Genomic DNA, 26942 nt, shown 5'->3' on the forward strand with positions numbered 1-26942 from the left:
GCTGTGCTCTGCTCACACTCTGTAACCCAGCTTCCTCTCATTCTCCATCCCCATCTCCATCAGCTCTCTTCTTCCCGTGTCCTCAGGCCCAGGGCCACTCACTGGCGTCCACTCCTGACCCACTGAGAGCAAATCCCAACACTCCCCCCTTCCTTCCAGGGGCCTTCTCGGCTACATCCATTTGCTCGCTGTCTGCCTGGTCCCACGGCCCTTTCCCCCGTGTCCCACAGTCCTGACTCTGATGCCTCCATCTGCCCCCGGCTCAGGGACTCCCCTGCTCAAGTTCACCTCTCTGTCCCCCTCCACCCTCCCTTCCACCCAGCGATTCTCACCTGAGGATGCGTGACCCCCAAGACCGCCTATCAGCAGCAACATCTGGGCGTGTTTTTGTGTTTTCTTCTTGTGTTTTTGGTTTTGTTTTTGTTTGAGCAGAGCACTGCTCCCCCTCAGATGTTCTGATAGGCCTGCCTTGGGGACCATGCCCACAGCCCCCCCTCGGGTGAAAACCACCCCCCCCCATCCTCGGGAAGAATCGCTGCAGTGGAAGCCCTGCCTCCCTGGGCCGCCCTCTCCCCGTGCACACCGCTGCCTTGTAAATCAGTTGCTGCTGACCCTTCTCTCTCAGATCCCAGCACTGCCTCCACTCTGGACCCTAGCCGCTCTCCGCTCTGGGATCCATTACATTCCCTTTGACACCTGACGTGCCCTACTCTAGTCTACTTTCCAGTTACACTTTGTATTTCTTAGGTCTGTCCTTCTTGGTCAAGGATCACTACTGAGTGGAACCTTTATTTCTTTTTACTTAACATCCTATTCCATGGCTTGTTCATCTCTATGTCTAATTTTACTTGTTTTCAAAGTGCTTACTGTTTCCTTTCTCTGGTAGAACTTTGGAAATCTACTAATTCGTGCATTAAGCGTGCAGGAGATGGCCTGGCCTTTTCCCCTCGTCCCATGTTCCTCTGCTCCACTCTCTCTGCCAGACTCTCTTCGTTTCTTTCTCCTCTGGATCTTGTTGAAAACTGGAGCCTCCCTTGAACTCAGCTACAGGAAGTCATATACACTCTTAGCCTCCCTCTTCTTAGCCTGATTTCCCTCTCATTGGCATCAATAGTTTCTCTTCTCTCATTAATCCTTCATATCTTTTAAATTTACACACTGTGACTAGTTTTACAAGATCCTCTGTCCAACCGCCTTAATTTAGTCACTCTTTACCATTTTCCCTGTCGTGCACTGGTTTTCCTGTTCTCTAGTTTTCTCATGGTCTCAGTATATAGTGTAAGCCATGCAATTTCTTCCTTTGTTCTTCTTTTATTCCCATCATTACTGAGAACAGGTTTGTCCCTGAGAAAAAGCAAACATGAGATTCTTTCAGTCCTGTAACCCTATGTCTGCTTAACCCTTCTATGTGTGCCTTTCTCTTCTTGTACGTCAGCCTGCTGCCTCTTCCCGCACTGCCCCCACCCCGTTCCGTTACCTGCCCAGTACCACTTTTCTGATGAAGTTCAATGCCCTTTTCTAGGTATGGATGTGCACTTCTCACTGCCATTCCACAACACCCTTTCCCCATGTCCACTGAGTCCCTCTTTATTCCCCTCCTTTGTTTGGAACTGGATTAAATGTGCAACTCTATCTTTTCCCGTTTGCCTTTTGCTAATACTCTGCTCTGATGCCTAGAGCTGCCTCTGACTTATTTCCATCCTGCCGGGAGTCTTTAATCCTGTGATTACGTCCTTGACTTATGCACTAGTCTGCTGCCCTCATGTTTCTGGGTCTCCCTACATTTACTGTAATTTTACCTTACATGGACTCTAGTTACTCTGAAATGTGGTCTAATCTGTACAACTTAGCTTCTACCGTCTGTATTCTTCCTTGTCCCATCAGATACAGTTACAGGGCCAAACCTTGGTCAGTATGCCACCTGCACACGGCCTTCCGCATCGGAAGGTAAATTTTGCTTTTCCACCTGTTTGCTTAGACCTCGTCCTCTGCAGTTTTATCTTTAATTGACCAACCATCTACTGAGTGTGTATCACTCTCATACCCTCACTAATAAATCCGTTTATCTCCTCTTTTTCCTCTACAGCCATTGCTCAATCTGTTTCCATATTTCTTTTCTCCTACATATTTTCTTGACTTGCCTCGGTTTCTATTTATTCCTTGATAGGATCTCTGCCACTTGCCTTGTTTTAGACCCATTTCACTAAACTTTCTCTGACCTTTCTCTTTATCAGCCACACTTTTTTATGCAAACATACTTTTCCTGGATACTGCCCCTCTGATGCCACCTTTTCCTCCACTCTTTCTTCTTTCAGAACTGCCTCACCACACAATTCTCTTCCTACCTCAACTGCTTTACACGTACAAGCAAATTTCGTCACCTGTTGGTTTAAAATATGCTGGATAACAATTTTTGTTAGTAAATGCTTATATTATAACATCTTAAATTTGATAAGTCCCTAATATCACCCTCCTAAAAAAATCCAACATATTTTCTCAAGCATCACAAAAATACTATTACAAAAACTTTCCAGTATTTCTTATAACATAAACCATTTTCAAAGACAACTGCCTCATTAGTTAACATATTGTTCATTCCTGAGTGTACATGTTTGTGTCAAGCGCCCCACAATCCCATGCTATGATAAAACACCATATATGCATCCTCCTTTTACGCTGCAAGGAATAATGAAAAGGCTTTCAAGATAAATAACCAACTCATACACTTTTTTAAGTGAAAGATATAAATAAGAAACGTCTAGGAAACGTGTACTTACCAATCGGCGAATTGCTGGGGTCGTTCCACACGTGTTGTAGGAAAGGTGACGGAAATAACATACAAGACACTGAAAGACCTTGAGCATTGGAAGCAAGACTCTGAAGATGTTTAACCAGAGCAAACATAGGCCATCCCAAACAGACTTGTGTGCAAACAAGAAAGCGGACTCCCTGTGGTTCCCCCAGCACGCGGGGGGGCGGGGGGGGGGTAATGGAGATTTCACGGTAACCAGCATTTGGATAATGTGTATTGTTAGCTGGGGACACCTGTGTCCCTCGTTCTCGTCTTGGTAAAATTTGCCGTTCTGAACCCTGTGTATCCCAAACCCAGCCTAATTCATCTTCTCTCCCTTCCTCTTTCCTCTTGGGTTATACAAGTCTTTTCCATTGCTTCTCTCGCTTTGAGCCCATCCTAACGTGACTCCTTAGCTTCTCAGCAAATTTAACATCACCCCATCAGGCAGACTTTCCATAGTCTGAATATCTGCCCTACCAGACCTCAGACATTCACCGTGAGCCCCAACTGCTCCTCAACCCATAAGCATTCATTTGTTCTACAGAAAAAATATTCAATCCACACCTTCTAAAAAGGCTCTGGTGATGTTTCTAAGGTTTCCATCAATGGATTATCGGAGTTTATCTTAATCCAATCCATCTTCTTTTCCTAACATTTGCTAGGAAGCAGTCACTAGATTGTAAATTTCCCACTAAGCCTGCAGCCTATCCAGCCCCTTTTCTTTTTCGGGCCCTGGATGCTCTCCCATTCTCTACACAGTCCGGAGATCTGATGGCTACTGTGTTTCTTTCATTCATAACCTGTTTGTCGTGTAGCCATTCCCTTTACTCGGCTGCTCTCTAAGTCACACGGTGCCCCTTTACTTACTTGCCATCCTGGTTTCCTTTTATTCTGTCATGACCCTTGGCCCATTGCTAGGACTCTCCCAATAACCCTGTTCCATCCGCAAGCACCCTCAACAGTCGCCCTTCCATTCCTTTTCTCCGTTTTCCCTTTCCCCTTGTGCTGCAGACTCCCTACATTTCCTCCGCCTTCCTTCTTCCAGCGGAATCACTCCAACAAAACTAGTCGTCTCTCCTGGATGTGTACATTTTGATATTCAGCACTCACAGTTCCACTTTTTCTTCCTTGTTTCCTACAGTCTGTCCTGAGTCCGTTTCCACCTTCCATTCAGTCTGGACATTCCACAGATTCCTGCTCTGGCCCATTTTAAGTCCATCACATTTAATATCTCTCTAGCTTCTTGTTCTACTGACTATACCAATCACTTCAGATCTTTCTCCAGCACCATATCATATTCCAAGTCTTCGTCAGCCACGTTCTGACCTCTTTCCTCAGCTGGATGACTGACACCTGGCTGGCAGACCACTCTGCACTGAACTTGAGTTCTGACATCTCTGAGGCTGCGGTCCTCATCCTGGCCTTTAGTGCCTTCTTTACCGTTTAGCAAACTGCATGCTCTGCACTGCAGCTGGACTCGCTCTCCTCCTTACTTCGGCTGCAACCTCAACTCTCCTCCCCTTTTCCCTTCTTTCTTTAAAGACGTGTCTCACTAGTTTCCTTCATGTACAGCCAGTTCTAAAGTAAGACTTCAATCTCTGAGCAAACTTGAACATCATACTTCGACAACTTCTTCCTGATTTCCTTTGATTATTTATTTGCTCTATCATATATTATTAACCTCTATTGTATTTTCAGTTTCCACCTCTAATCATAGTGAAGGATAACACTATTTTTCACTTGAGGTTTATTCCCTTAAAGGTACCCCCCAACTTCTGACCAAGTACAGGTCACCCGCTCACTAGGCAGCCTCCCACCATGCTCTCCGGCTGGCCAGTTGGGCTGTCCTCCAATGATTTTGCATCAAGATTCCTCCTCATCTTCCCGCCCCCTACCACTCATGTCAATCACGTCTTTTAATGAAAATTATCCATCCCTCCCAAATTCATATATCTGCTAACCCATTTCTTTGTATCTTAATTTTATACTGTATGAGATGGAGATATTTTTAAAGAAATATAATATTGCACATATGACTGAGATTTCCTCTATACCACTTCAGAATCATTTACCTCTCCCTCACAACATAATTTCATACTTCTCTTATTTGTATAATTTTAATAAATATTTCTCTTTAATATGTAATGCTATATTTGAGGGTCCTAAATATATATTATATATATGCTAATATAATATACTGTGTATATTATGTTGTATATAACTCATAATACACATATATTACATTGTATATATTACATATGTGTAGTGTATAAAATATATAGTAATATATATGTTATATATATAATATCTATAAATTCTTTAAAAATTTTTTCCCATCAAGATGTCAAGAACTAGTCTACCTTCTAACTCCTAATCATATGCAGGCTTTTACTTCTCTCATTATATACACTACTCATTGCAACCTTGAACACCAAACATTTTAACCAATTAGACCTCTTCTAAGACCTGACCGATTTCTCCATTCTGGGTTTCTTTAATCCACATCTTATTTGCCTGTTTTTGCTACACTGACTACTGAGAAACCCCCTCGAATTCACGCATGCTCCCGTTACTTAGATCAAACCCCTCTTTCCTACCGTTACACTCTCCCACATCGTCCCTACCCTCTTCAGCTGTCACATCATCAGCACTGTACTAATTACTACACCGCACCACGCCTCACCGCACAGTACATCCTAACAGTGGGGACAGCACTTGCCTCCTGAGCTTTACTTCCCTCACGATTCCCAACCACTCCTCAAGAAAAACAAATAATCTTGTCTACAGACAAACCTCTCACCCACACTCCGTGACTGGCCAGTTTTGATGTATTTTAAGGTTGCTAGCAATAGCTTTTTAGAATTCCTCTTAATAATACTGCCTTACACCTTATCTGCATTTTTGCCACTCCATTTCTTCTTTTAAGTCTTCTCTGATTCCTACAGTGGTCCTTTCCCCGGCTCTCCATCTCTCTTCCCCCTTCTTACCCCGTCAGAGCCTTGGACTAAGTGCATGCCTGACCCAGCAGTCAATATCCGCCATTCTGCAAACTATCCCTTCATCTGTAGGAATCTTCACTTTACTCTCCCGTTCTTCTCCTCCTCGTACGTTTTTTTACCCAGAGAAACGTGCTGCCTTATCCTCTATGGCCCTCCTTACAGCTGCCACCTCACTTCTTCCAGAGGTCAGTTGCCTCTGAACAACGCACTACCATCTCCCCTCGTGTCCTGCACCTTTACTGCCTCCTTCCTGCTCTTAGTTCGGCGTAAACTTCCATGGGATTCCTGCTACCGGGCTGCCTTTTAAGTCCATCCCACTTAGCCTGTTTCTGACCTTTCATTATATTGACCAGACACGTTACTTCCAGGATTTTTCCAGCAAAGCATCCTGGACAGCACAAACCCATGCCCCAGTCTTACTCTCCCACTCTCTCCTTGTTAGTACACAAGTCTGACACATGTCCCTCTCCCATGTCCTAGTGTCCCCCTGTAGCCCTCTCTGATGCCCTTCCGCATTTATTTTCCCAGCTGCACGCCCTGCACCCGGGCCGAACCCACACCCCTCTCCTTGTTCAGCTTGCAGCCCCATCTGCTCTCTCCTTTGCTATTTGTTCTTACAAGTCTCAAGTCTCTTCGTGGCTTCATCTCACTTTCTGCAAATCCTAACATGTTTCCTTAGCTTTCAAGTGTGCCTTTAACGTCTCTCTTACAGTACATTCTTTCCAATTTCCTGTTTTATCTTAACCTTTCAGAGCGATGAGGCTCCCTCCCCTCTGATCCCCACTCCCTCGCCCAAAACCAACTGCCTACCCTTTAGACAAGCCCTCCCTTAGAGCGCCACCAAGTGGTCTCCCTTTTCTATCATGTCTTGGGCCCAAGGGTGGTGCCTCCAGTTATCGTCAATGATGACTTCCGTGTCACTAGTGCGATCTCTTCTCATCTGACAGCAATTTTCACTTGGCTATTTACACCTTTCTCTTGATTTTTTTCCTTGTAAAAACTTCCTTAGACTCAGCATCGCTCCTCCACCCAGAGATTATGGATGACATAGCATTCCCATCGATCAGACTCACTTCTGGAGAAACGAACACCTATTCAGCCCTCACTGTTCCGACTGTGGACGGGACTGCAGGCCCGTCCCTGTGGCCTCCCTCCTCCTCCTCCTCCACACAGCTTCCCAGCTGTTCCCTTCCTAACCTCTGTCTGTAGCCACACCCCCTCCTTTCTCTTCTTCAGTGCTCCGGTCAGAATTAACGTAAAACCATAAACCCACCAAGTCCCTACTCTCTATACCCCACTGTCCCGCCCTCCCAGGCCTCTTCAGTGACCTGCCCCTTGGCCAGGCGACTCTCCCGGAAGTTCCCCACCCTGGCATGAGTGCCAGTGGCCCCTTTCCTTATTTTAGCTCCCATCCTCTCCATGCCTACTGTCCTTTCTTACAGGTCTCCCCAGCTGCTTCTGTCAGCTAGTCCTAACATGACAGGTTGCTACAAAGACTTAACAGCACGGCTCTTCCTCTGCCTTCTTCTAAAGCAGCGCTTCTCAAACCGCAGCTCGTTAAGGCACAGGCCTCAGCGCCGGTGGGGCTGCCGGTAGGTCTCACACACACGGCTCTCACCGTTCCCCTCGGCCAAGCCCCTCAAGGAAACCTTCCCGCCCGCGCATCAAGACTGAGTCTACTTCTGACTTCCACGGCTTTGCTGGCCTTGCTTTTTCGCGCAGGGGGCACGCGAGTCCCAGCGGTGCGGCCTCACGCCTAACAATTGAGGCCAGTAGGCCTGTTCTCCGAGCTGCCAGGAGCCCCTGGGGATCTTCATGGTACATGCGGCAGTTCTTATGAGCTGTTGTCTGCAAACGCTCCTCTTAGCCTTAGGAACCCCTCGCCTCCCCTTTCCCTCTTCACACCTTCTACTCCACTCCACACCGGCAGTCCCCTCCCTTCTTGGCGTCTAGCCTACAGCTTCTCCTCTTTCTCCTCCTCTGTGCTATTTCACACAGGTCTGCCCAGAAGTGTCTGTCACATTGAGCCAATCCTCACGTGGCAGCCAACCTTGATGGCACACCGCGTAATAACCCATGAGACCTCCCCCGGCCATCAGTCATCCTTTCACGGGCCACCCCTCTACAGGAGGAGGGGCAGGACACTTCTCTCCAGATGTGCCCCCTCAACCTCTTCACACGGTCCCCAGAGCACAAGCCACTCAACTAAGTCAAGCCTGGTATCTCGAAAGTCGCCAGCAGTAGCTTTTCATCAACTCCCCTGTCACCCAAGTCCTTCAAGCCCCAATTTCCCTCCAAATGGGTGCTCCAAGGGCTAGTCGGCTCCTGCCTCCTACTCAAGTCCTTGCTTCTCACACTTTCTTTTATACTTCTTACAACCCCCAAAATGTGACCAATGACCTGTTTCGAGCTCTGACAAGATGACCCGCTCTTGACCTTCTTTGTCCCTCACCTGCCCTGCCTTACAGGCTCTCCATGGCCGTGCTTCCTTTTCTTTGCTTCGAGTCTCTTCTTTCCTTCTCTCCACATCAGGACCTGTGGCCCAGGAATGCTGCCCCTCCTTCCAGCCGGTGTGTCACTCCTTAGTGACTCCTTTCCATCTGAGGGCAACTTCCTGCTGCTTTTTCTGTGCTCTTCCTCCTTTTCCTCCTACTTTTGTTCTACAGAAAATCCGTCTCTTCAGCATCCCTCCTGCTATGTACATGTACAGCGTTCCATGGACTCAGCACCCTTTCCTGGTGATATTTGCTCCTCATTTTTGGCACTCACTGCTCAACTCGCCTCCATCTTCCTTGATTTCCTACACACTGTGCTGCACCCACTCCTTTTCAGTTCAGTCCAGAGCTGTCCGCATGGACTGCTACCGTCAGCCTGTTTTATATCTGTCCCTTCTACCCCCTTCTCTTTTCTGCCCCACTGACCACCGCGTTTAAATTTTTTCAACAAAGCTTTCTGGAATGTCCTCTTAACCCCATGTCTTATTAAACACAGTCTCCCTTCCAGTGGTTGAGACCTGAGGCCTCCCCACCAAATTTTCCACTCTGCCATTTGCCACCTTGCAGGGACTGCACCCCAGCCTGATCCACACATCTCTCTCCTGCCGTAGTTTCCAGCATCTACCTTTTCTCTTATTCTGTGTTCTTTCACACAGGTCTCCTCAGGAGCTCTCTCTCCTTTCAGTCAGTCCTCTTTGGATAAGCCTCATTTCAAAAAGAATTTTAATGTACATCACCAGGCATTCTGCTCTTACCGTCTTTGGTTATTTGCCTGGCTTCATTCATGAAGCTCTCGTCTCTATGTTCCGGCCATGGACCCAGTATTGTTCTCTGGCCATGAAAGGGCCCCCTTACTCCCTCTCATCACTCAGTATTAGTCTTCCTTTCTGGTGACATCAGTAGATTGCTACCAGTGGTTTTACTGATAGAGTATGTCACCTTAGATGCCCTGTAACCTCCCCCTTGTCTCAACCAAACTAGTTTATTAAAATTTTGTCCCAAAAGTTTCAGAAACATTCTATTTATACCATTCCTATTTGCTTCCTTAATCTGTTTCTCTCTGCCACTTACTTAAGTGTCTTATGTCTTTACCGACACCTAAAATCCAGCCAGTTTGCCCCAGGCTGTGATCCTACCCTTGTTCTTGATGGTCTCCTTACTTCTCCCGTTCATTTGCCTGTCGCCTCCCTGCTAAATCAGAACCAAACTGGGGTTCATATAATCCTGGGCTCTACTCAATATCCATCCTGCCTCTCCCTTCTTACTTGATCACGACCTTTGTCCCTATCATAATCCCATCTCTCTCCTTCCTTTTTTTCTAAATACTTCACCAGACCCATTCTAGGTCTGTGTTAGCTTCCGCTTTCTTCCTCCCTCCCTCCTTCTCCTGCAGGAAGCCCTACCTTAATTTAACCACGGTCATTCTTTCATCAATCCCCTACTGAACTGAAGTAGATTCTGTGGTGTTAACAGGTGCACTCTTTCCTATGCGGGTCAGCCCGCCATCATGTGTTCAGCATGCTCTCTGAATTCAGACCTGTTCTTCAGGATTCCCACCACTGGCTTTAGTTATTTCTAACCGTCCAGTCTCCTGACTGACTCAGCTCCCCAGAGCCTGTTAGAAAATGTCTCCTTCACTTGAAACACAAGGTATTTCAAGTAAGTTCCCAAACAAATTCTCCTCCAGCACCTAGGCCCTAGCGTATCTATTAGCATTGCCATCCGCCCCATGGCCTTTCTGGCCTTGTGTTTGTGTCTTCCTCTGCTTGCCCAACTCTCTTGCATCCTTTGAGATCCCATTAAACTGTTACACCTTTCACCTTTGTTGATGTCTCCGAGCTGTTCAGCCTGCACTCCCACACAGCCCCGTGAAGACTTACATTAAAGAACCTCCGGCACTGAGCTGTAGCATCACAGGCACATCAGCAGACCGCTCTCCCTCCCTCTTTCTCCCTCTCCCTCTCCTTCCCCCCGCCCCCACACCTAGTTAACTCCTAGCCAACCCACTCTTGGAGAAAGAGGTCACGACTCTAATCTGACATGTTTGTTTACACCTTTATATGGAACATGTAATGACATTTACTACATACTTGGCAGGAAAGAGAAAGCTCAAAGTTAAGCCTGAGCCAATAGATGAAAGTCCCATTACCCGGATTGTCATAGATGCTCTTTCCATCTGAGTGTGTTCTTTCTTACCCTTCCTGTCCTCCGAATAACTCTAACTCCCCAATTTCTAGTATTTTTTGTACCTATAACCCTTTTTCAGACCATGGATTAGACCCGAAATGCCTTTTCTTCATGCATATGGAATAAATCACACCCACCCCCCCTTCCAAGAGCTCAGAAAATCCATCTTCTTCAGGAAGACTTCCCTTTCCAAAAATGTGTCCCCTACCTCCATTTCTTTCTTAGTCTACCCATCATCCCTAAACATATCATGGCCCACTTGCTTTCCCATTTTCAGACACTGACTTTGCCAAATACTAGAACCTCCTTACTGACCTACCTACTGTAGGATGAGAGTTGACATAAATCAAGTTCATTCTGGTGGCCTGCGGACCCACAGAGGGTCTACGACCTAAAGATACAATATTGATACTGAAAGACCCTGATGTACTTAGTGTTAATTTAATGACATGTGTGCTTTTGGCCTTTTTTTTTTTTACTTTGTCAGCTCCTAAATGTAATGGTTCTTCCATTTTTCAACTCATAGACCCTTTTGTCTGGCCTGGCAAAAAGTCCCCGAAGTTCTCCCCCCTGCTGCTTTCTTCTTACAGATATGAAAACCCTTTTGCCCCAGTCATCTTTCCTATACTTTTCTACAGGAAAGATGTATTATTCTATGTACAGCGGGGCATGGTTTTTAAAGCATTTTGTGGGACCGCCTTTTTGACCAGGCCGCAGGCTGCCCTGGGAGCTGCCAGCCCTAACTACCCAGGGTGCAGCGCTGCGTGCACACGGGGCCGAGTTATGGGCAGCGGCGCCTGACGCAGGCTCGCCTTCTCTTTCGCCCCCAGTTGCAGGCACCTTCAGCTGCACCATGAAGTTCACGGTCCGGGACTGCGACCCTGACACTGGGGTTCCAATTGAGGAGGGGTATGATGACGAGTACGTGGTGAGTCTCCCCGCACAGACTCGCTCTGACACCCTTGCACCTCCCAGGCACCTCCGCCTGCAGAGGACAGAGTGCTGGCAACGTCTGACATGAACCCGTGGGGTTTTATTCTTCTCAGATCACAGCTGAGGAGGACGTGGGCTAACCCTCCTCTGGGACAGGAATGTGTCTTGCCAATGAGAATTCCGATTTACCACCTTGTGACTGGTCGAAACAAAACTCACTTCTTTAGGTCTTTCAAAATAGGGGTGATGAAGAGATGAAAACAATTACATGATTTTCATGGAGATCCATGAGTTTTTTTTTAAGTACCGGGTTTTTGTTTCTGTTTAGCAGCTTTAATGTAGCCGCATCGTGAACTGAAAAGCCTTCACGAGTGTAGGGAAGAGGATCCCCCTGGTAGCGAACGTGAAGTTCAGGTCCTGTATGGCAGCCTGCCCGCTTTGCTAAAGGCCTGTATGGTTAGATTTATCTAGACCACAGAACTGAAACTACTTCAGTGGTAGAGTTTCTCCTAGGCTCCTGCCAAGGACAGAACACGGAATGATAAAAGCATACTCGTCGGTCCCTCCTGTCTTTGCTGCCTACTGACCCCCGCTTGTCACCCCCTAGCTGGAAGATCTTGAAGTGACTGTGTCTGACCATATTCAGAAAGTACTGAAACCTAACTTTGCTGCTGCCTGGGAAGAGGTGGGAGACACCTTCGAGAAAGAGGAGACCTTCGCCCTCAGCTCTACCAAAACCCTCGAGGGTGAGAACAATTTTGCTAGGAGCGAATTGCAGTATAAAACCTAACAGGCCTAATTTATTATTCCACGGTACCTCTTGTACGTATCTCATGACCTGTTTCACTGACAAGGCCGGGATCCGTCTCCATCTAATGGAGTCACCCAGGTTCTAGTCTGGCGGCCTCCCTCCACCAGGCACCCCTGCCACCCGCAGCGCGTACAGGGACAGGCCCCCAGGCTGAGCTCTCCTGACCCTGTATCTTCTCCACACAGAAGCTGTCAACAACATCATCACATTTTTGGGCATGCAGCCGTGTGAGAGGTCAGACAAAGTACCCGAGAACAAGAATTCCCATTCCCTCTATCTGGCAGGTAAGAAACCTCCATCGGCTTCTCCCTTTGGTTGCAAAATAGGAGGGCGTGTGCGGGGGCTCTCGTGTCCTGCTCCTGTTCTATGATCCCATTAGGAGTTATAATTTGAAGCCCTGTCAATAGGAGTCATTTGCCTTAGCTGTTTAATGATTTGCATGCTATCCTTACGTTGTTCCCTGAAGAGGTAAATTTGGCCTCAAACACTGAAATCTCTCCCACAGATAGCAACGCCACCACTTCCCCACCTTCGAGCCCTCCAAACCAGTATTATTGAATACCTTCTATGTGCCTGGTATCACAGGAATACAAAAGATTACTTAGAATTTGTCCACAGGATTCAATTTTCACCATAAATACAAATCTCTAGAAAAGCTACACTAAAATAATAGAAAGGAAATGCAAGCAGAGCATGATATAGTTCATTGTTCAGAGCTTCTTTTGAGTTCTTACTCGAGTTTTCCTTGCTTTTTTTCTCTCAGGTGTATACAGAGGTGGCTATGATTTACTGGTGAGGTCCAGGCTGGCCTTAGCAGACGGAGTGACCATGCAGGTGACTGTTAGAAGCAAAGAGGGAACACCTGTAGATGTTATCTTAGCTTCTGTTGGATAAATTTTCACTGGGCAAGATGAAGTTGATGGCACCCTTCACTGTCAGTGGGCTTTTAGGCTAGTGGCATGAATTTCCCAGAATCATACTTTTAAAGATTAACGTCTTTGGAGAAGCAAATTAAACATTTGGCCCTGAGCCAGCAGATCAAGCAAATATCTGTCCTTGTGCATGTAAATTTTTTTCTTTTTTTTTTTAATTAACACTTGGTCAACTTTGGTATGACAGTACAGCTTTGGGTGACGTTGCAAATCAAATACTATCCTGTACCCCAGCTGCTTTAACTTCATCATATTCTTTAATTTAATGTGTGTCTGAAAGCTCCTGACAATGTTGGAAAACTTTTATCCCAGATGGGTGGTGGGGGAGGGGAAGCCAGAGTCCACTTTTGTCAAAAGTCATTTTTATTAATAGAAAATAAACACTTATTCCAGTTTCAGTCGTTATACTTCAAGTTGCTAATAAAAAAAAGAATTTAAAATAATCACTCAATCATCCTGTTTTGAGTAAGACAATGAAGCTGTGGCTTAAAAAAAAACATATTCAGCACCATATGCTCATAGGCCTTTCAGAATTTGTTCTTAAAGTTTCTGGAACTTTCCTGTCTGTAAAGTACAGGAATTATTGAGCTACACGAGGAAGCTTCTCTAGGACAACCAACGAGAAGTGACGCAGTCGTCATGAAAGGAGTCCCTGTGCATTCAGCACGGCGACTCAGGCTGTACACTGACCCCCTCCCCTCCAGCTCGGGAGGGACGCTCTTCTAAGCACTGAGGTATGAAGAGTCAGACTGTTATCTGCCGTTAGAATTAGCTAATAACAGTAAATCTCTGGCACGGATGCTACTGGTCCTTCACATCCTGTGACTTTAGGAAATTCTGTAAATAGTTCGCATTTTAAATCAACTTATTCAGCAATTAAGCCTGTTGAATAAGGTTCACGACTCTGCCAGAGTATCTGCTGGTTTAGTATTCTTATAAAATACGTGTAATACGTGCAGGTAAATCAGAGTCTTGAAGTATACTTAGAATACTGCATATTCAAACCAAACCCTAGGTCAATAAAATGCCTATAATTAAAAGCAGCTGATGAAACGAAATCCAAAGTTATGACAAGGGAGCCTCCCTCCCACGAAGCTGTGTTGCTTACAGAACTTACAGAAGCAGGTGCCCTCACAGCCATGTGAGGACCAGTGAGGAGACACCCTCGCCTCATTCTTTACCACAGGATTCCAATCAAGGATGGGACAGAAATGAGCATTTCTAAATATTTCAGAAAAGTCCACAGAATTGTTAAAAAAGACTTTTAAAATGCCTGTCTTTCTGAATCTGTGAGAAGTAGTGCTCATAGAATTTTCTAATAGCACAAAGACAAAGGCAAGTCCGTACACTCGCTCGGACGCTGGAAGAGTGGGAGGTGGACTGTTAGGGCCGTCCTGAGCCAGAGCTTCTGTGGGCTTTTCACTGTATGCTAATCACACGTGAGTCAGACGGACTTTGTGAGAGAATAGTGTTTGGGGGCCAGGACCTCTTTTGGGCATCTCTTCCTAAGTGGAATACACAACAGGTAAGGGAGTGGGGGAGGTAATACAGGGACGCTACTCTTTCCAGCTTAGAAGGAGTTGATGAAGCCCATATATGCATTCAAGAAGCCCATGGGATCCTCTAGCTGTGGATAGTGGCTAATGTGGTCATCCAGAATCGACACTGTGGACCGCGGCAGCGTTTTCCTAGTGGAAGAGAACAGCATGGAGGTGAACTTGAGGCTGGAGGGAGGGGACGGATGCAAGCCAGTGGGCAGCCCCAGTAAATGCCCTTACGGACATACCACACTGGAGGGAACCAACAAAGAGCTTTTTCACCTTCTACTCTGGAATTGTATCTTAGGCGGATAAACTTGCCAATTTCATTTATGACATATGCAGACTTATTCTTAAATGTTCATAACCCAACAGACAACAACTTGAAAACATAACAATTTGCAACACCTGCCCAACCAAGATGACTTCTGGCTCCTTAGAGAAGCATGGGGCATCAAACAAGTGGGCACTCAGCAACTAACTGTCCAAGTAAAGATAACAAAAGACCTTCCTCAACCCTGGCGGGAGACGGGGGCAGGGGGCATTTTGTTTAGAATTACATGCACGCTGTTTACTATTGGGTTGTTTCTGCTAGGCCATGTGAAGGTATGGGACAGTCTCACGCGACATAATCAAGATTTCGTATTCCAACACCTTCTGAGTAAGTACCTAGAGAAAATAACCACCAAGGAGAAGGCACTTTTCCCCAGTGAACACTTCTCAATCTCTCCTTACAGCCTGCCCAGCCAAGGTCAAGGAGTTAGCTTTATAGTCAGACTAAAGCAAACATGTCTAAGACAGACCTACTTCCAGTCCTTGGTTCACGCAATAGCTTTTTCTTACCTGCACACCTAGGAGTATGTGGCAGCCATGACAGTGAAAACTGGCCGTATAAACCAAGACAGTGTGGAACTGAATTTTTTCATCTTTTCATTTATGAAAATAAGATTCCCCCAATTATCTTTGTATGTGTTTCCTAGATGAACAGCCAGTGAGGGCAGAGGCAGCGGCTCTCACGTTCACCACCGTCACAAGGAATAAAACAAAGATCCCTGAGGGAGACTCACCTGTACAGCTCCAAAAACTCTGGATAGGGGTTTACGGGATCCAGGGGCCCGTAGATAAAATGAACTAGGAAAGAGAAGAGGAATGAATTACTAAAGCTGTCACATCTATTCTCCTACCCCTTATTTTTGCAGTCTTCACTGAGAAATAATGGACATACATTACTATTTAAGCTTAAAGCACACAGCTGCATGACGGTTTGCTGTATGTACTTTGTGAAATGAGTACCAAAAACAGGTTTAGTTACCATCCACCTCCTATAGATATGACAGAAAGAAAAAACAAATTCTCGTGATGAGAACTCTACAGATCCACTTACTCTCTCAGCAATTTTCTTGTTGGCTGTAGTCGTTACGTTGCACACGGTTTCCCTAGTACTTACTCGTAAGTGAAGTCCGTACGTTTTGATTACTTTCCTCTAGTTTCCCCTCCCTCCACCGCTGGTAACCACAGATCTAATTTCTTTTCCTCTCAGTTGGGTGGGGGGTTTTTAAATTCCACTATATGATCTCCATTAAGTGAGATCATACAGTATTTGCCTTTCTGTCTGACTTCTCCCATATAGCAAATGCCTTGTGGGTTCATCATGCTGTCACAAACGGGAAGATGGCCTTATGGCTGAATAATGCCCACTGTGTATATACATCTGTAGCACAACTGTTTTATCCACTCATTGATGGATGGACATGCAGGCTGTTTCCATGTCTTGGCTATCAGAAACAACTCAGCTATGAATACAGGAGTGCAGATACCTTTTCAAGTTAAGTGTTTTCGTTTCCCCAGAAGTGGAGTTGCCAGATCATAGGGTGGTTCTATTTTCACTTTTTTGAGGGTCCTCCATACTGTGTTCCACCACGGCTGTCCCTATTTACAGCCCCACCACGGGTGCACAAGGGCTCCCTTTCCTCCAAATCCACACCAGCACTTAATTGTCTTTCTGATGATGGCCATTCTAACAGGCGTGAGGTGATACCTCATTATGGTTTTAATTTGCATTTCCCTAATGACTAGTGATGTTGAACTCTGCATGTACCTGTAGGTCTCTCCTATATCTTCTTTGCAGAAATATCTATTCATGTCCTTTGCCCAGTTTTTAACTGGCCTATTTGTTTTTTTGCTATTGAGTGTATGAATTCTTTATATATTTTGGATATTAACCCCTTTTCAGATAACAAGGTTTGCAAATATTTTTCCCATTTGTTGACAGTTTCTTTACCTATACAGAGCTTTTTAAGTTTGATGAAGTCCCACTTGTTTATTTTTTGTTTCAAAAGATCTAATCTTTTATGCTTAGGGGTGCCTGGGTGGCTCAGTCAGTTAAGCGGCTGACTCTTGATTTTGGCTCAGGTCATGATCTCCTGGTCTGTGAGTTTGAGCCCCGCATCGGGTTCTCACTGCATAGAGCCTGCTTTGGATCCTCTGTCTCCCTCTTTTCTGGACCTTTCCCAGTAGTGCACACATTCGCTCACTCTCTCCCTCAAAAATAAATGTTAAAAAAATTATAAAAAGGATTTTATGCTTAGAAAATCTTTCTTTTAATAAGTAGGTTATAAAGAGCTCCTGGGAATAAGCCTAATATTAAGCCCATTTGGGACAGTTCTATACACAGCCATTCAGTCCCTCCTCCAGCTCCTCTGTGCTTAACCAAGAAGACTAAGCCACACGGTGCATGCGGTCTTCCTAGGAATCCAGGATACCATCATTATTTAGGTCAGTCATCGTTGACCACTGACATTTTAAATCAACCAATAATTTCTTGGGCACTAGCTACTAAGTATGAGACACTGCACTGATTTTTTTTCCTTTTTAAATCTCTAAGAACAAAGAGTCAAATGAGCAGAAAACACCTACAGCCTCTCAATTAGTAACCAAACTGCCTTCTGTCCCGGCCCTTGAGCATTGAACGTGGCAGCCGCCGAGAAGGCCCCGCACCAGAACTGGCCTCGCTCCCACTCCCGACAGTGACCCCAACTACCTCTGCTGTAGCAACTCCCTGTTTTCTACACTTCGCTCTACAACACGTGTCGCTGGTGTTCTGGACGCTGGGAGTAGGGCGGCCACATTAAATCAAAGATGCCCAGTTAAATGTGAATTTCGGGTAAGAAATCTTTTTTTTTTTTTTAAGTATAAAGATGTCAAGATAGTGCCAAGCACATACCCTAAAAAGTACTTGCTATTTATCTGAAATTCAAATTTAGCTGGGTGTCTTGTATTTTTATTTGCTAAATCTGGCAATTATTTTAGCTCCGTAGTCCCTGGGTATTCCTATCAAAATGTAATAGAGAAATACTCACTGGGAATAGTTACAGAAGCAAGCGCTCCCACCCAGCGCCTCCTGAACTTCTTCCGCTGGTTGATGTACTGTAAGAGACTATAGGGCGGACACGTCAGCAAGAGCAGAACAAGCATTTTTACTGTGAAAGGACCACAAAGGCATCCGAAAACGAAAGCCACTACGCTCTCGTTGGGACCAAGCCACGAAGACACTTCTTACAATACAGAGCCCTCGCTCTCAGTCCCTGTTGCTGCGGAAAAGACATGAGAAAGAGACTTGTACTCTGAGACATAGGGGAGGTACCAGGCTCCTTTCACAACAATGATTAGACATCCTGAAGCATTTAATATTAACGAAAGCCCGGAGTAGGATACGCTAAACTCAACTGGCCAGTTACCGATTTCACATTCGAATTTGCAGCTGCTTACCTAAACTCCATCCCATGGGGCTTCCGCTCAGGGCTCACTATTCTCCACGTCTTTCTTCTCCCAGTGCAGCAGGACTTTCTCGTTTGCCTTCAGGCCATAACCAACCCTCTTGTGAGAGGGGACAGCCAGCAAGGAACAGAACAAGGAATCCTATAGCCTTCCCCGCTTTCCAAGTAAAAGAAAAAAGGGCTTCTCTGGAAGCCAAAGCAAAGTGTTATTTCTTACCTGTCGATTACTAAGTTTCCGTCATTGTTGCGGATCCCTGCCCACATGTCCCACAGCTCACTCTCAGAGGGGCGGGTGTACGGCCCAAAGACTGGGGTGAGGCTGAAAGAGCAGAGAGCCACAGGTGAGAAGAGTCCAGGATGTCAACCATGACTGGAACCTCGCAGGTCACAGAGTCTGACCCTTAACTGATTTGTGAACTCGGTCTACTGCTTCCCTGGCAAATGGCCAACATCTGTGTTTTAAAATATCAAACCCTAGGATATGGCCCAGAATCTTAATGGCAACTTTTCCCTACATCGTTCCCAGCCAATAGCAAATCAATAATGACTTACCCTCGGGAGAATACAAAGAAGTTCATCAGTCGTGTGAGGATGGGTGACAGAATGCCTCCATCTTTGAGAAGCTGTAGGTAAAGAAATAAAAATCAAGAATTTAGAGAAAGAAAACCACTAACCGTGACCAAAGTTTTATATTGGGAATTTAAAAAGGACTTAAGCCAAATGTCCTTCTACTGAGACATTTCCTTATTGGCTCTTCGTTTCTTGTTGTGCCTACCCATTCTCCCACGGAAGGCAGACTTATTTGTAGTTTCCTTTAGGATAACATTTCTACGCTTCACTAAATCCCTAAGATTTCTAACTGATGTATTCAACTTTAGGATCTGATCTGTTCAGACATCATGCTAATGACACAAATCTCTAGGTAATGTATGTCTCCAAATGTTTGCTAATCTCTTACTCTCAGAAAGGAGGCTTTACCTAGAAACTGCTTCCCTTGCTTTATCTGCCTAAGAAGGAAAAAAAAACTAACTTTATTAATGTAAATTCCTGAGGAGAGCATTGTCACTGTGGCCCATTTCAGCAGGTATGGCCCTTAGAAAGGTCCTGGCATTATTTATGCTGATATAAATCTTAAAAACTAAAGATTCTGTCCCAGGAGTAGCCAACCTTTTGGAGAAGGAGTGGACGGTGAGTCTCAGGAAATATACCTACAGGAGAAGAAGAGACTCACGTTAGTTATTTACCAACAATTTTAGTCCAAACACAGGCCCGTTAGCGGAGACTATCTCCCGATGTACCGTCACATTTGGGGACTTTATTGCCAGAAACAGGATTACAAATAAGGCTTACTTCTGTCATCTAATTACTTCTCCATGGAACTCTCTGTTCAACAGGTCAGATTACTTTCCCCGTTGTAGGAGCAGAGAAACGGGAAAGCTAATGGATGCGATCGTCCATGACGCGGATGACCGAGCCCTGACCTCCCTTGGCCTTGCTTCCCATTCCTCAGAGCACCTAGTACTGCTAGTGACTCGGGCTACAAGAGAAGCCAGTGATTTTTTTTTTTCAGCGACTGTGAGTCCCTAAGGGAAAAAAACAACTGGAGTTTCCTTTTCCATCTTTCTCCAGAGTCCAGGAGAGAAAGCCATGAGCATCGCTGATAAAGGGAAAGATTCCTGTCCCAAGCTGCCTTTAGGGTATTCAGGAGACATCTGGGTATACATGGATTTACAAGTCAGCCTCAATGGCACACAAGGAAAAAGTAACCTCTCCAAAAGATCTAATCAAAGGTTCACTAATTTCTAAGTGAAACTTGGCACTCCCATCAATTAAGAGTTTTGGGGGGGAGGGGGAGCGTGAGTGGCTCATCAGTCAGTTGAGCATCCAACTCTTGATTTCAGCTCGGGTCATGATCTCCCGGTTTGTTGAGATCAAGCCCCACACTGGGGCTCTGCGCTGTCAACCACAGAGCCTGCTTGGAATTCTCTCCCTCCCCCTCTCAAAAATAAACAAACACTTTTTTAAAAAGTAAGAGTTTTTGGAACTAAGCCCAGAGTATCAGAAGCACCTGTGGTTTCATCACAACTATCTGCACAACCCACTGCAGTTAACTGCGGCAAGTATAAAGTGTCGTCTGCACTCCTCACCACCCGCCGAGACCGTGGCTCGACCTACCCAGAGATCTTGCCCTACAGTGCATTTACAGAAAGCACGTGTTACTCTAACACAGCTTTTTATTAGATGTTTGTCGATACAGTTTCCTTCGTGATCCTATTCACATTATTTTCTATATTTAAAAACATTATTCCTAGGAAGGGTCTAATAAACCTCATTAGACCACCAAAGTCATTCATGGCCCAAAAAAAGGTCAAGCTGGTCTAGTGTAATTATGTCTGCCTACAATATCACAAGATTACTATTTAGATGTCAACATGATATCTACATGTGGCCCTTGGAGGCTACACCTCACCTTCCACCCACCACCACGGAATTACCTCCATTTGACAGACAGAGACTCTTTATGGTAAGCCGACCAGATCGATTCTGCTTGAACCTAGAAATGGGTGAGGGAAACACACATTGAACTCAGTGGACGTACACCAATGCAGCAGCTGAAGACAAACTCCCAAAAGGGGGGAAAAAGGGCTAGAGAGAATCCAGGAACCATTTCTTTTTCCCAGCACTTTAAACCAGTGACACCTGTGAGTACTGAAGTCTGTGGCCTCACTGACCTATAGAGCAGCTCCTGAGCAACGACATCTCCATAATCATGAGACAGAAGGTTGATCCTGCGGTTCTGGAGCCCCAGGTGCCGCAAAAGAGCCTCCACAATGCTGGCCTGCTCAAATATGGAATAGTGATGTGGTCTCTAAGGAGAAGAAAGCCCGGATATACAGGATGACGTCATGAGTGCAGTTCTGTCTGCCAGCCTGACCCTCTATCCTCATCCAACAGCCCAGCCCCCAACCCCCAAAAAACACTGGTCCCATCTAGATGCTGCTTACCGGTTTGTCACTGAAGCCAAAGCCCAAGAAATCAAGGGCAATCACTCGATGAAACCTCAGGGTCAGACCTTCCCAAATCTACAAGAAAGAGGGATCTGGATTTCGTAATGCTGCGCCTCCTCTCCTCTAGCCTACGGTACAGGGCTTCATCCCCATCCTGACTGTGATAAACAAAGTCTCATGAAACCACCACAGCCCCACAGATGCTCCTCTTGGTTGACTCCTAATCTCCATTCCGGGAAAAACTCTAGCATTTTTAACTTGTCAATGATCCTTTCCAGATCACCAAGAGTTTTTTACTCTCTTACAGTAAATGAGAAACAGTTCTACATTTAATCCTGTTTTATTAAGCAATTCAAGTACGTAAGAAGCTCACAGTACTGATAACACAGTCTTTGATTTTGGGTTTTTAACAACATCATCAGATCTGGAAACCTGATTTCCTCACCTTGCACCAGTCATAGCTGGACGTCGGAAAGCCGTGCAGGAGCACCGCTATCTCGGGGCTCCCAACAACGCCCACAGAGTCTGCGGACAAGGAAAGAAGTCAGTCAGGCTGACCGCCTTCGAAAAGAACCTTGAAAATATTAAAATCTTCGTAATCTGGTATGAAGGACAAGAAACCCTGCCTACATTAATGAAATAAAAATAATAAAATCATTTTTAAAATGCACGCTTACTGCTTTAAAAACAGGCAGTTGACGATTTTCTTTTAATCTGTATATTAAAAACTTATCAATAACACACTTTATATGAGAATACTTGAAGGGAATCTGCTTCATTTCACTTAGATTTTTTTAAAGTATTCCCCCATTTCTTTATTCTATGTTACCAATATGTAAATTGTTTTTTACAGTAAAAAGTAAACTTGCACAGTTAAAAGATACAATCACAACATAAACAGATTCTTTGTACCTTATCATTCGTTAATGGCCTCACAAAAGTTCTCTAAAATATAGCAACCCGGAGAACATCTTAGTTTATTCTATTTGTCCAGTACTTTTATCTCCCCCAGGGGAGACCCAATCCAGTATCAAAAGCACAGTGCTCAAACTATTAAAAGTTCTAACAAGAATTAAGAAATACTAATCAATACAGACATGAACATTTTTAATGCACAAGCATCTTTTAAAGTAGTCAAACATTTAAATAGTAAAAGGTCTTGTTAAAAGTATTAGATTAAAACAGACACATTCATACATGCTGCCAGTTGCATGGGACTTGAGAAGACTTGCAAAAATAATTAAAAGCAATTAAAAAGGATTCTTGAGAATTCATGCAAATAAAATCATTCCATGTACAAGTAGTATAGTTTGAAAATACATGGGAAACATAAATATGTATAAATATATACATGAAAATTTCGACATTGACTATTTTAAGACATTACAAAACTAGAAACAATTAAGTGACCACGTTAAAGAAAAGTATATACTTACTTAATTGAATATGGCAAATGAGAGGAGGTCAGGAGCAATAATGAAAAACGGTTTATGACAAACATTTTTCGTTATTGCTCTTGACCCCCGCTCAAAAGAAATCTTTCCCAATCTTGCTTCACAGTTTCTTTACCTAAAAAAGGGGTTAATGGCACCCATATCCAAATATTGTTGTAAAGATGAAATAAAATAATGAAGATTGAAAACATAATTCAATGACTAGCATCTGGTAATTACTTGACAAGTAGCAGTCATAACAATAATTACCATCAGAAAATTAATTTATACAGAGGTAGAAGGCTTAAATCACAGTTATGCGTATAACAAATAATTTTTATAGACTACAATAAAATGAAATCAGGGATGGAGGGAAACAGAACCAATGGTAGGTCTATTGAATACCATTCATATTACCTAACACTAGGGGCGCTCAAAAGAGAAAACCAGTATCTATCAATACAAACAAGGCTATGAAGAAAAATTATATTGAAAAGTCAGTTCTACAGAAATTAGAATCAGTTCCACCACCCCCACCCCCACCCCCAGCAGTTCTCTGAGTTTCCCTGCTCTGGAGTTAAACCAGGGGGGTTGGTTCATTACTTCAACCGCACGCCACAGAAAACGGGGGTTCTCCCCGCCATCACTGAGGCACGATGGACACCAATGGACACAAAATAAGCCCCTCAGGGGACCTGTGGGATCTGTACACGCAGGGCGCTCCAACAGCCCTCTCCTTACCTTGGTAGAAGATGCGCAATCCCTTGTAGGTGAAAAATTTGCCTGACGACCTCCAGGAGTGCAGGGCAGGAGAGAGCTGGGGCGGTGGGATATGCAGGTAGGCCGCGAGCAGGGGCACGGCCAGCAGACCCACCTGGACCCACCACTCCCTCATCCTGTGGGGAAATCAGAGACCTGGGTAAGCAGTGGGGTGAACTGTACATGCTTCGACGAGCCCCAAACTGGTTAAGATGGGGTGGGAACTTTCTGTACCCTGCAGTGACTGCCTTGCCCTCCATATGAACCACAGCAGAAAGTTTACCAAGAACGTAAGCACACCTCTGCCTGCTGGGCAGTCGCCATATTTGCTCACAGTTCTAAGGAAAACATACAGTATTTTAATATGTAACCTTTCCCCTCTCCTTCCCACTTTAATCCCTCGGGGTGCTTTTCCTTCCTCCCATTGTGCATTTCCCAAGACTTGCTGAAGAGATTTTGTATGTAAAGTCAAAAAGAAGTATTCTGCACCGTATCTTTGGCTTTTTTCAAAGTTTCCTTCATATTTACTCTATCAGCTCTACCCGCCACCCCACCAGTAAAATGTTACATACAGATACATATGTGTAGTTTTACTAGTGGTTTTTTAAAAAGTATATGTAGTAGTATCGTGTCCTTAAGCAGAGTGCTGGTTTTCATTTTTTAATATTTACCAATTCTCTGACCGAGGGAAGCGTCACTGGGTGCTACGGCCCCAGGTAAACCGTCTATGAAAGAACAAACCCCGTATTCCAACATAAGCAGCTTCGTCATGACCCACAGTACCTAATCTCCTGAGAGGTCAGGGCAGGAGATTATATTTCTGCTCTACTGAGCAGACTCTTGAGGAAGCTCCCATTTATTTAATTTTTTAGGACTACTATTCCCCACCCTGCACACACCTCAAAAAAATAAGGCAGGCTCATACCCAATATCTGGAAATCGCTTTGGTCTCTGGAAGGACAAGCACTGGTGTGCATACCCCGCCTTCTCATGCCCAGGACGGCGCAAAGGTCCAGGTGCGTCTATCCACAAGGATGAGGGCTGAACAGGAATTAGAAATAGTTCCCTCTGTTTCTGGCTAATGACTTCAAATAGTCACCAGGGAAAAATTATCAGTGTAGAATGGAAGTGCTCTCAAAATAAACAGATTGGAAATACTTTCTAAAACTAAAATAAGAGTTGTCAAAAATAAAAAAATAGAGCTATAAATGAGGGAACCAAATTAAAAGCCCTGGGGGAAATGGCTCTGTGCCCTGCCATATTACCTGTAGCCTGGCCACAACCCCTCCCCGTCACAAACGAATCCAACTCACAAAATACATTTTTTTAAACTTTAAAACAAATAAGGCTGTGGTTCCACAGTGGTAAAATAACCCCATCCCTTAAAGAATCTGAGCAGCATTTTTGCCTATTTTTTAGGCATCACTTAGGGCAGTCTTTTTTTTTTTTTTTCTTTCTTTCTTTCTTTCTTCCTTCCTCCAAAGTAGCTGATCCATGATTTGGCTGTACCTTTCAAGTTAATATTATGATTCCAAAAAGTGCCCGCAAACACGATGATTATTATCACAATTTTCACCCCATAACAGTAGCAGGCTACAGCCCAGTACCTCCTTGAAAAATGAGATGACGAAACGCATCAGGTTTAGCTATCATTAGCTATTAGCTATCATCTGTCCTGCATTTCAGCTCATATATTTCATCGCTCCCCCCCCACCCCTGCGTCTCATTCATTCATGGGTTCCAGCGGACGCATATCTGCAATGACTCAGCATAGAGCCAGGGAGGGGCTACTAGAGGAGCAAGCAGAAGGCTGGGGGAGGGGCGGAGAGGGGGGTGCAACGACTGTACACTTTCCACTCCCGGACACCCCCACCCTCTACGCCTTCTCATTTACTCCAAGAAAAGAAAGAAGCAACCTTTCAGGAAGCCGTTTTCCGGTTTAATTACCCCAGTAAAAATGCCCCTAACAACATTTTAGGATTTTTAGTAAGGATGCAATTTGGCAGTCAGTAGCCAAAATGGATTAAGCATTTTTTTGACCAAAATCTCCATTACTTAATGAGCCACAAGTCAAAAGTATAAATCCGGCAAACCACAGTAACAAACCTTCTGGAAACGAATCAACCTTTAGCGCCCTGGATTCTTCGTCTTATAAAGAGAAAAAATACATTTAAAATCTCCAAACCTACTACCTCACGGCATCGCGGTTAGCCTGTGAACTACTTGGTAAATCCATGCAAACAATTCATGCGTAACATTATTTTGGTTTGGTCAAATCAACATTTTCACTTGGCTTCTCATTACTGAAATCTGAAAAATACTTACGCCTCCGTGATACAGTAGTGCAAGTTCTAGTCACACCTATGCAGTAACTCACGCCACAGCGATACCAGGGTCTTCCAATCCTAAATCGCGCCCCAGGGATACCAGGGTCTAGAAATCCCAAACTGCGCCACAGCAATACTAGGGTCTCGAAATTCTAAATAGCGCCACGATGATGCGGGGGTCTAGGAATCCTAAATCACGCCAGGGTAATGCCGGGATCTAAAAAATCCTAGATCGCGCCAAAGCGACACCAGGGTCTAGAAATTCTAAATCACGCCAGAGCAATGCCAGATTTAAAAATCCTAAATCGCATCAGTGATATCAAGCCCTAGAAAATCTAAATCGCGCCAGTATGATGCCAGGGTCTAAAAACCCCGAAGGGTGCTAGGGTAAAGCCAGAATCTAAAAATTCTAAATTGCACGAGGGTGATGCCGCGGTCTTGAAATCTTAAGTCGCGCCAGGGTGACGCTGAGGTCTACAAGTCCTATATCGCGCCAGGGTGACGCCGGGGTCCAAAAATCCTAAATTATGCCATGGCAACATGGGGGTCTAGAAATCCTAAAATCGCATCAGAGCGATACCAGGGTCCAGAAAATACTAAATCTGGGAGATCTCCAGCTCTGAACATTCTACTGCGTGCAGGAATGATTCCCCTCCCAAGTAGGCAGACAGGGCTCAGAGGACAGGCAAGCGCACCCCCCCCAGCCCGGGGGAGGAGGGGCGGGTTCGTTTCCTCACGGGAGTCGAGGTCCGGCAACCCAGGTTCGGACACGCAGATTCCCCCCTGCTAGCCCGCACCGGCTCGGGGACGGCGGCTAGGAGCCAGCCACACCCCCTCGCGCCGGCCGCGCGCACCCACCTGCGGAGGCGATCTCGGCGCACCATGGCCCGTCTTATCCCATGCCGCGCGGCACGCTGGTTTGGAGCACCCGGCGCCGCGGCGCCCGCGGC

General features: G+C 45.2%; 2 protein-coding genes across 4 annotated transcripts in view; one reads left to right on the forward strand and one right to left on the reverse strand.

Annotated features, from left to right (window-relative positions):
* The window catches only part of COPG2 (coatomer protein complex subunit gamma 2), an 80775-nt gene extending 67509 nt beyond the window's left edge, over positions 1-13266 (forward strand). For both annotated transcript variants that reach the window (XM_029923361.1, XM_029923370.1), the window contains 4 exons: positions 11306-11403; positions 12016-12154; positions 12405-12503; positions 12983-13266. In XM_029923361.1, the coding sequence (XP_029779221.1) occupies positions 11306-11403; positions 12016-12154; positions 12405-12503; positions 12983-13113 (467 nt within the window). In that variant the 3' untranslated portion in view covers positions 13114-13266. The remainder of the gene's footprint in view (positions 1-11305; positions 11404-12015; positions 12155-12404; positions 12504-12982) is intronic.
* Positions 7-26926, reverse strand: MEST. 2 transcript variants are annotated; one of them, XM_029923379.1, is made up of 12 exons: positions 26851-26926; positions 23648-23802; positions 21919-21998; positions 21471-21548; positions 21198-21334; positions 20961-21019; positions 19633-19673; positions 19018-19088; positions 18683-18784; positions 18049-18125; positions 15757-15820; positions 7-1344 (listed from the first exon to the last, which is right to left on the reverse strand). In XM_029923379.1, exons 1-12 carry the CDS (start codon positions 26874-26876, stop codon positions 1212-1214), a joined length of 1023 nt encoding a protein of 340 aa, XP_029779239.1. In that variant the 5' UTR covers positions 26877-26926; the 3' UTR covers positions 7-1211. The 2 variants fall into 2 exon arrangements, with proteins under 2 accessions (XP_029779239.1, XP_029779246.1); XM_029923386.1 differs by lacking the exon at positions 7-1344 and adding an exon at positions 13294-14839.
* Positions 26927-26942: the final 16 nt, after the last annotated feature.

This window comes from Suricata suricatta, chromosome 2 (assembly GCF_006229205.1).
Source record: "Suricata suricatta isolate VVHF042 chromosome 2, meerkat_22Aug2017_6uvM2_HiC, whole genome shotgun sequence".
NCBI classification, from domain to species: Eukaryota; Metazoa; Chordata; class Mammalia; order Carnivora; family Herpestidae; genus Suricata; species Suricata suricatta.